This window comes from Penaeus monodon, unplaced genomic scaffold, assembly GCF_015228065.2.
Source record: "Penaeus monodon isolate SGIC_2016 unplaced genomic scaffold, NSTDA_Pmon_1 PmonScaffold_8001, whole genome shotgun sequence".
NCBI lineage: Eukaryota > Metazoa > Arthropoda > Malacostraca > Decapoda > Penaeidae > Penaeus > Penaeus monodon.
In genome coordinates this window covers 5,878-15,187 of record NW_023663218.1, presented here as the reverse complement: position 1 = coordinate 15,187, position 9,310 = coordinate 5,878, and the positions used below count along the sequence as shown (strand labels likewise).

Below are 9,310 nucleotides of genomic sequence, written 5' to 3'. Positions count from 1 at the left end.
GTTGATGTGTATGTGTGTGTGGTGTGTGTGTGTGTGTGTGTGTGTGTGTGTGTGTGTGGTGTGTGTGTGTGTGTGTGTGTGGTTGTGTGTGTGTGGTGTGGTGTGTGTGCGTCTGTGTGTGTGTGTGTGTGTGTGTGTGTGTGTGTGTGGTGTGTTGTGTGTGTGTGTGTGTGTGTGTGTGTGTGTGTGTGTGTGTGTGTGTGTGTGTGTGTGTGTGTGTGTGTGTGTGTGTGTCGTATGTGTGTGTGTGTGTGTTTGTGTGTGTGTGTGGTGTGTGTGTGTGTGTGTGTGTGTGTGTGTATATATACACACACATGTATGTATACATACATTCGCATATATATGTGTGCGTCGCCCAGACCGCCAGCGCTGTAGCGGCCTCCCGTCGGTGAAGCGAGTGCGCGTCGCGTCCTGATCGGCTCACCTGCCTCTCGAGTTTCCCAAGCGGCGAGGATCCGTATTCTAGTCACATGCAGGTGGTAGAACAAGTGCCTCGTCAGTGTGTCTCCGATACATGCATGTGTAGGACACATGCATGTATCGTGCGGTGCGGATGTTTGGCCAGCTTAGGTGTCCCTGTTTGTCAATGTATAAGTAGTTGTTTATGATTTTGTACATGATTGTCAGTCTCTGCGCTGGTCTTGCTGTGTGAAGGGAATTCATGTTCATTTATTTTCATGCTAGCGATTCATTATCGACGCTGTGTCAGCAGCGGCCAGCATAGGCGAAGTGGCAGCTTCTATGCGCTCCCCGTCGGTTTGGCTTCGAAGAGGCGTAGATACAAACGCACTTCTGGTGCACTGCGGAGGAAGTGATTGGTATTCCGGCTTTGGTCGCAGAGACAAATCATAGACGGCGACTAACATTTCGTAGGCGGCGGCGAAGGTCCTCCTCGCGTGACGGCGGCGAAGTGGGGGCGGAAGGCGTCGCGGAGGCTGGCGTGGAGCTGTGGCGCCCAGGACTGACAGGAGACTCTTGGCACGAGGTATAAGCATGTTGTTGGATCGCACGTAGTGCTAGCGTATTCAATGTTGTTTTAACAATATAAGTAATTCTTGTAAGCATGTTTGCTTTGAGATCATATGCGTTATATGTTTATGTTGGTGTGCTAAGGACTGGTAACAGACAGAATCTGACAAAATATTTGATGAGCCTCGTCCACAGGCATGTTGAGGCGCGCGGCGGTTGCGCCGCGAATGGCGCAGGGGCAGAGCTGTCCTTGGCGCGGAGGCCCTGGCTTCCAGGAACAGCGAGTGTCGACTCGATTAAGTAATTTCTGCATAACACGCCTCAAAGCTACCGGAGGCCCGCAGATTTATCGAATGGCGACTGGGCAGCGGGAACCTTGCGAGTCGCTTCGCCCCGCGCGCCTGTGGCGAGGCTGCTCTGGCGCTTGGCGAGAGGCGCCTCGCCGTGGCGCCTGGGGGCCTTCATGGGAAGAAATGGCTATGCGCATACGCACACACATACACTCTCTTACATACATTCACGTTTGTTTGGCTGTCTGTCTGTTTCTCTGACTCCCTCTCTGTTTATTTAAATTATCTATATATGTATGTAACACCAATTCTCATGATAATTTTAGCACTGATGATTATATCTGTAACACTGGTAATGATCATACTATAAATAACAATGAAATTAATGTTGATATAAATAGTAGTAATGGTGATAATATTACTAGTTGCTACTGCTTGCAATAATATTAATGATGATTATAATGATGACATGATAAAAATGATAATGATAACAAAATTATAATAATAATAATAACGATAAAAGTTATGATAATGATAATGATAATAATAAAGGTAATAATGTTAATGATAACAGTAACGACAACAACAGTGATAATGATAGTAAAGATAATATGATAATAATAATAATAGTAATGATAATAACAATAATTAATAACAGCAAAAGTTAACGGTAGTAATGATGATAATGCTACGACTAATGATATCAATGATAATAACAATAATAATGATGGTAAAATGATAATAATGATAATGGTAATGATAATAACAACAAAGGCAACAAAACATAATTTATATTTGGTAATGAAAGCAACAATTGCAACATCAACAACAATAATAGCACTGATGAAACGAGACAATCAGCTATATTGCTATTATTCACATGAAAAAGGCTAAACATAGTAACTGAGAAAAACATTCGTCAGATTGACTACTGTTATAAATGCAATAAGAGCAGAATATCTCAAATCATGAACTAGACGACTAGATAGTCCTAGACAGCAGAGACAGCATTCAGAGCCGAGGGATAACAGCCCTTTTTCCTCCGTGCGAAAGAAATGTTATTGGGAAACGGATGGCCTGCCAGTCACGGAACTCTTGCCCATCTCTAGGTGTCCTCTTGGCGCGATATGAGGAAAAGATGCTTCTTATATGCCCACGGAATTATGTAGGTCTACATTCCGTATACGTGTGTATCTAAGTTTGTGAACTGTTTATGTAGGTCTTAAAAATCTCTTCGATTATGTGCTTAAGGTGAAATCAGTCCTGTGTCTAATAACGTTCCCATTATTATCACGTTTGTGTAACTATCACAACCCGACCCTAGTGAGTCATGAGCGTGGGAAACCTCGTCCGAAACGCGGATCGTCCTCCTCTTCCTCGTCTCGTGCCTCGCCCTCCTTCCGCTCTCGCCGTTGCTTTCCCGTGGCTGTGACTCTCGATCTCAACTCCTTTGTCTTTCTCCTTTCATCCTCAAAATACACAGATATGTTTACGTATGGATATATATGCATAAATATCTACATCTACAATCAATCTATCCACCTACTACCTGCACACACACACACACACACACACAACACATATGTATCTTTATGTGTCTTTATGTATGTATGTATTTATAGCATTTATGTCGAGAAGGCATGAATGTTTTATCGAGAGAAAAATCTAGATACAGAGGAAGAACTCACAACTGTAAGCTCGCTCGCGCGCGGGGCAGCTGAAGCCGACAGACAGTCGAACTGACCAACGGCCACGGCCCGCCACGATCTGTTGCGACGAACTGGCCGCGTCAGAACCCTTAATGTTGGTGCCCGTTTTTTCCCCCTTCCTTAGTGCTGTCATTTCGCTTTCAGAACATTAACTGCGTGAGAATATGCAAGTGCGAGAGGGCCTTCCACGCGCTGGCGATTCCAGGCGGCGGAGAACCGTGCTTCTAAGGAGCTCCTGGTAAGGCTGAAATGGAGGCAGCGCTACGATTAATGCAGGTAACTATAATCACTGTTGTCAGCATCGGTGTTAAGTGTCTTTAATTTATAAATACTGTTGGTATAAAGTCGTCAATGACAAAAAATATCATATTAGGCATTACAAGTCCGGCAGAGGCGAGAATCAAAAGGGCCGTTCTGCCGGGGCGGGTCGGGCGTCCCTCGCGGAGGCAGCTCGAAGGGCTCGGGTGTGTTCACAAGGGCTGATCTGAATTCCCGGCTGCGTCCAAAATGACCCACCTGTTCTCACGGAGCCCGCGCTCTCCATCATGTGTGCAATTGCGAGCAAGAGAAGGGAAATCGAGCCTGAAGCAACCTTGCTCTAAGAGGCATGATAGCTTGAGTCTGGCCTCCCCGCTATAAAGCGCCCGAGAGTAACCAGAATGACACAAAGTGAGCCACTTCCGGCATCCTACCTCCCCCCTCCTCCCTCGCCTCTTCCCTCTCTCTCTCCTCTTATTTCCTCCCGTATTCCTCCTTTTTTCTTCCTCGCTTCTTCTTCTTCCCCCCTCTCTTTCTCTATCTACCCCTCCCTTTCTCTCTCTTTCTTTCTCTTCCACTTTTCTCTGTGCTTCTCTTCGCTCCTCTCCCTCACTTCTCTCTCATTCCACCACGTCCCTCCCTTCTTCCTTCTTCCTGCGCTCCCCTCTCTTTCTCTCATTCTCCTCCTCTCCCTCGTTTCTTCCCATCCTCTCAATCTTAATCTCTCTCCTTCCCCCACGTTCCTCCCCCTCCTTCCCTCCCTCTGCCTTTCTTTCGTGTGTGTGTGTGTGTGTGTGTGTGTGTGTGTGTGTGTGTGTGTGTGTGTGTGTGTGTGTGTGTGTGTGTGTGTGTGTGTGTGTGTGTGTGTGTGTGTGTGTTTGTATGCGTGTGTAAGTAAATCAGTAAGTCTGTCTCCCTGTGTGTCAGTGTATCCGTCTGTCTGTCGTTCACTCATTTCTTCTGTCAGTCCGTCTGTTTCCATCTTTCTCTCTCTTGGCGCTGCGTAACGGACCCGTCCGGCCCACGGTCGCTTGTGCGCATCTGGCAGGAGACATCAAAAAATGGCCAAGCAAAACAATTAGCTTATCTAACATAACAATGTATTATGATATGAATATATAAAAAGATTAATAATATTGATAATAACAGTAATAATAACAAAAAATAATTATATCAAAGGTAATTCTGATGACAATAACAGTATAATGAAAATAATAATTTTAATAATTATGATAATAATAATGATGATTATGGTAATAATAATAATAATAATAATAATAATAATAATAATAATGATAATACAACAACAACAACAATAATAATAATAATGATATTATTAATAATGATAAAAATTATAAGGATAACAATAATAAGAATGATCATAATACTTATCATTATGATAATAATAAAGATGATGGCAATAATAATACTGATAAAAGTAATAATAATAAATAATAATAATGTTAATAACAATAATAATAATGATGATAATAATAGTAATAGTAGTAAAAATATAAATAATAATAATAATAATAATGATAATAAAAACAAGATAAAATAAAATAAAATAATAATAAAATAATAATAATAAAATAATAATAATAAATAATAATGATAATGATATAAAATAAAATATAAAAATAATCTATAAAATAATAAAATAATAAGTATAATAAAAAAACAAGAACAAGAACAACAAAAACAAAATGTAATAATAATAATAAAAATAATAAAAATAATAATAATAATAATAATAACAAAATAATAAAAATAATAATAATAATAACAGAATAACAAAAATATAATAATAAAAAATAATAATGATAATGATAATAAATAAAAAAAAAAAAAAAAGATAATAAAGATAATAATAATGATAATGAAAACAATAATGGCCCCTCGCGGGCCCCCTTTGGGCCCTTCGCTGGCCCCGGGCCCCCTCGCTTTCCTCTCGGGCCTCCCCCCCCCTTGCCCTCGGGCCTCTCGCGGGCCTTCGGGCCCTCGGGGCCTTTCAGGGCCCCTCGTTTTCCTCCGTGGCCTCCCCTTTTTCCCCGCGGGCCTTCGGGGCCCTCCGCGGCCCCCGGGGCCTCTCGCTGGCCCCCGTTTTCCTTCGCGGGCCTCTCGCTGGCCCTCGCGGCCCTCTCGCGGGCCCTCGCTGCTCCTGCGGGCCCCCTCGCGGGCCTCTGCTGGACCCTCGCGGCCTCTCCGGGCCCCCTCGCGGGCCCTCTCGCTGGCCTCTGCTGGCCCTGTGGCTCCGGGGCCCGGGCCCCGCTCCCCTTCGTGGTTTCTCGTGGCCTCTCGCGGGTCTCGCTGGTCCTCGCGGTCCCCTCGCGGCTTTCGCTGGCCTTCGCTGGCCTCCGGGCTCCTCGCTGGCCTCTCGCGGCCCCTCGCGGGTCCCTCGCTGGCTCCTTGCTGGTCCTTCGTGGCTCCCGCGGCCCTCGCTTTCCTCTGGGGCCTTCGTTTTCCTCTCGGGCCCCTCGGGGCCCTCTCGCGGCCTCGTTTTCCTCTGCTGATCTCGTGGCCCTCGCTCCCCCTCGGGCCTCTCGGGGCCCCCTGGGGCCTCGCGGCCCCTGGGCTTCGCGGGCCCCCGTTTTCCTCTCGCGGGCCTCTCGGGCCCCTCGTGGCCCCGGGGCCCTCTCGTGGCCCTCGCTGGCCTCCGGGGCCCTCTCGCGGGTCCTCGGGGCCCTCTCGCGGGCCCCTCGCTGGCCTCTGCTGGCTCTCGCTGGCTCTCGCGGGCCCTCTCGCTGGCCCCTCGCTGGTCCGGGGTCCTTGCGGGTTTCTCGTGGCCTCTCGCGGTCCTCGCTGGTCCCGGGGTCCCTCGCTGGCCTCTCGCGGGCCCCCGTGCCTCTCGCGGGGCCCCGGGTCCTCGCTGGTCCTTGGGGCCTCTCTGGCCCCTCGCGGCCCCTCGCGGGCCCTCTCGTGGCCCCTCGCTGGCTCCTCGGGCCCTCCGGGGCCCCCTCGCTTCCTCCGCGGGCCCCCTCGCGGCTTCGCGGGCCCTTCGTGCCCTCGCTTTCCTCTCGCGGGCTCTCGCGGCCCCCTCGGGGCCCTCTGCGGGCCCCCTCGCGGCTCCTCGGGGCCCCCTCGCGGGCCCTCTCGGGCCCCTCGCGGGCCTCCGGGGCCCCTCGCTGGCCTCCCTGGCCTCTGCTGGCCCCTGGGGCCCTTCCTGGCCCTCGCTGGCCCCGCTGCCCCCGCTGGCTTCTGGGGCTTCGCTGGCCTCTGCTGGCCCGTGGCCCCTCGCGGCTTTCGCTGGCCTCTCGCTGGCCCTCTCGGGCTCCTGGGCCTTCGCGGGCTCCTCGTGGTCCCTTGCGATCCCGCGGGCCCCTCGCGGGCCCCCCTTTCCTTTGCTGGCTCTCGCTTTCCTCCGTGGCCCCCCTCGCGGGCCTCTCGTGGCCCCTCGTTTCCTCTCGTGCCCTCTGGGGCCCCCCCCTCGGGGCCCTCGCGGCCTCCGCGGCCCCGCGGGCCCTCCGCGGCCCCCGGGCCCTCTCGCTGGCCCCCCCTTTCCTCCGCGGGCCTCTCGCTGCCCCTCGCTGGCCCTGCGGGCCCCTTCGCGGGCCCCCCGGGGCCTCCGCGGGCCCTTTCCGCGGGCTCCTCGCTGGCCCTCGCTGGCCCCCGCGGGTCCCTCGCGGGCCCTCTCGCTGGCCCCCCGTGCCTCTCGCGGCCCCTCGCTGGCTCCCGCGGTCCGCGGCCCTTCGCTGGCCCCGCGGGCCCTCGCGGGGGCTTCGGGGCCCCTCGCGGGTCCTCGCTCCCTCTCGGGGCCCTCGGGCCCCCGGGGGCCTCTCCTGGCCCTCGCTGGCCTTCGCGGGCCTCCGCGGGCCCCCGTTTTCCCTCTCGCGGGCCCCTCGGGCTCCTCGCTGGCCCGCTGGCCCCTCGCTGGCCTCTCGCTGGCCCCCGTGGCTCCCGCGGGGCCTCTCGGGGCCCCTGCTGGCCCCGTGGCCCGCGGGCCCTCCGCTGGCCCCCGGGGCCTCTCGTGGCCCCTCGTGGCTCTCGGGGCCCCCTCGCTGGCATCTGCGGCCCCCTCGCTGGTCCTCGCTGCCTCTCGCTCCCCCTCGCGGCCCTCTCGCGGCCCTTCGCGGCCCCCTTTGCTGGCTCCTCGGGGGCCCCTCGGGCTCCTCGGGGCCCCCTCGCTGGCCCTCGCGGGCCCCCTCGTTTTCCTCTCGCGGCCTCCGCGGGCCCCCCTCGCGGGCCCCCTTGGGGCCTCTCGCGGCCCCCGCTGGCCTCTGCTGGCCCTCGCGGCCCTCTGCTGGCCTCCGCGGGCCCCCTGGGCCTCTCGTGGCCCCCCTGGCCTCTCGCGGGTCCCTCGGCCCCCTCGCGGCCCTCCCCTGGCCCCTCGCTGGCCTCCGCTGGCCCTCGCGGCCCCGGGGCCCTCCGTGGTTTTCGCTGGCCCCGCTGCCTTCGTGGCCCCTCGGGGCTTCTGGGGCCCTTTCGGGTCCTCGTGGCCTTCGGGCCCCTCGTGGCCTCGCGGCCTCTCGGGCCTCTCGCGGGTCCCTCGCGGCCCTCTGCGGCCTCTCGGGGGCCCCTCGCGGCCCCTCGGGTCCCTGTGGCCTCTCGTCCCCCCTGCTCCCCCCTTGCTGGCCTCCGCGGCCCCCTCGGGGCCCCCGCGGGCCCCTTCGCGGCCCCCTCGCGGGCCCCTCGGGGCCTTTCCGCTGGCCCTCGCTGGCCCCTTGCTGGCCTCTCGCTGGCCCCTGGGCCTCTCGCGGCCCTTCGCTCACGTAAAAAGGCGGAAGGGGAAAACCCTCCTTGGGGAGGGCTTCTTTCCCCCTTTTTGGGAAAGATCCTTGGGCAAGTGAGGGCGGCAGTTTTTTTTTGTTGCGTAATTCTAGATCTCGCCCTCGTCATTGCACCCTCGCCCCCCCATCTGAAACTCCCCCTTTGAGAAATGATCATAATTTGGTGGAATTATTTATGAAAAAAAATTTGAAGTTAAAGGATTTTAAAATTTTCAGAAAAGGGTTTTCATCGGGACAAAAAAGGGATCTTTCTTTTTGGGTTAAAGGAGATACAAAACGAAATTATTTCAGTTTTTTTCTTTTTTTTTCATTTCTCTTCAGATTCTCTAATACATCTCTTTCTCCCCTCCACCCCTCACTCTATTTTATTTTTAACTATTTTAATCTCTTCTTCTCTTCATATATCACTATCAAATCCATCTATCTATTATCTCTTTCATCATATTGCTCGTCGAGAGTTCTCCAGCGGGTTCGAAACGGCTGCTGCGCTAATCACAGCAGAGCCCTCTAGCGGTTTCCCAAGGAACCTCTGATAGGAGCTGACGTCGCCTGCTTGTCCGGGAGATAAGAGGAAGCCACGACGTTGGCCGGAGATGGAGAGGGAGAGAGAGGTTCGGGAGCGGAGCCTAATAGAGAAGGGGCGATCCCTGATCCTCGAGGTTTTTGTTTTGCTTTGACAAAATTACCACGAAAGAGGCAGGGGAAGCACTCGATCGCCTTCTCGGGAAGCAGCAGTGGGGGGGGGTTGGCCTGCGGGGCTACGGAAGAGCGTGCTGAGCCCTTCGCCGGAGCCTACGCTCATGTCTTATCTGCCTCCGCCGGAACGAAAACCGCAGGACCTCTCGTGGCCTCGCGCGGCTCCTCGGCGCCGAAATAACGCACCAGCATAGCATAGCATTGAGATTGCGAAGTTCTGGCTATTCCCGGGTAGCGTTCCAGCTCCCAGCGTGTGTGTGCATACTTCTGCGGAGTGGAGTAGCTCTGGTGAGTGTCACAGGGTCACATTCGCCTTTTAAAAAAAGTACTTTGCTGTAACAGACCTGGCCTTCAGGAATGGCATCTGAGGATTGGCTCGCGGGTTCTGCCGGCGCCGTGGGCCCGCCCCACATGTCGGCGCTCCGCTATCGCCGTGCCTCTCGCCCGCTGTCTGTTTATCTGACTGTTCCCTTTTTTTTTTTTACTTCTCTCTATCTCTCTGTATCTCTGTGTCTCTTTGCTTTTTATATATATATATTTTAATAAATATATATAATTTATATATATATTTATATATATATATATTATATGTATGTATATACAATATACACTATATAATATATAATATATATAATATATATATATTATATATATAATAATA

At 53.0% G+C, this 9,310-nt stretch overlaps 1 protein-coding gene across 1 annotated transcript; it reads right to left on the bottom strand.

Annotated features, from left to right (window-relative positions):
• Positions 1-5,237: 5,237 nt before the first annotated feature.
• On the bottom strand, positions 5,238-9,062 carry LOC119571791 (collagen alpha-1(I) chain-like). Its single transcript, XM_037918930.1, has 3 exons — positions 8,994-9,062; positions 8,793-8,934; positions 5,238-7,930 (listed from the first exon to the last, which is right to left on the bottom strand). The coding sequence occupies exons 1-3, from the start codon at positions 9,060-9,062 to the stop codon at positions 5,238-5,240; spliced, it is 2,904 nt and encodes a 967-aa protein (XP_037774858.1).
• Positions 9,063-9,310: the final 248 nt, after the last annotated feature.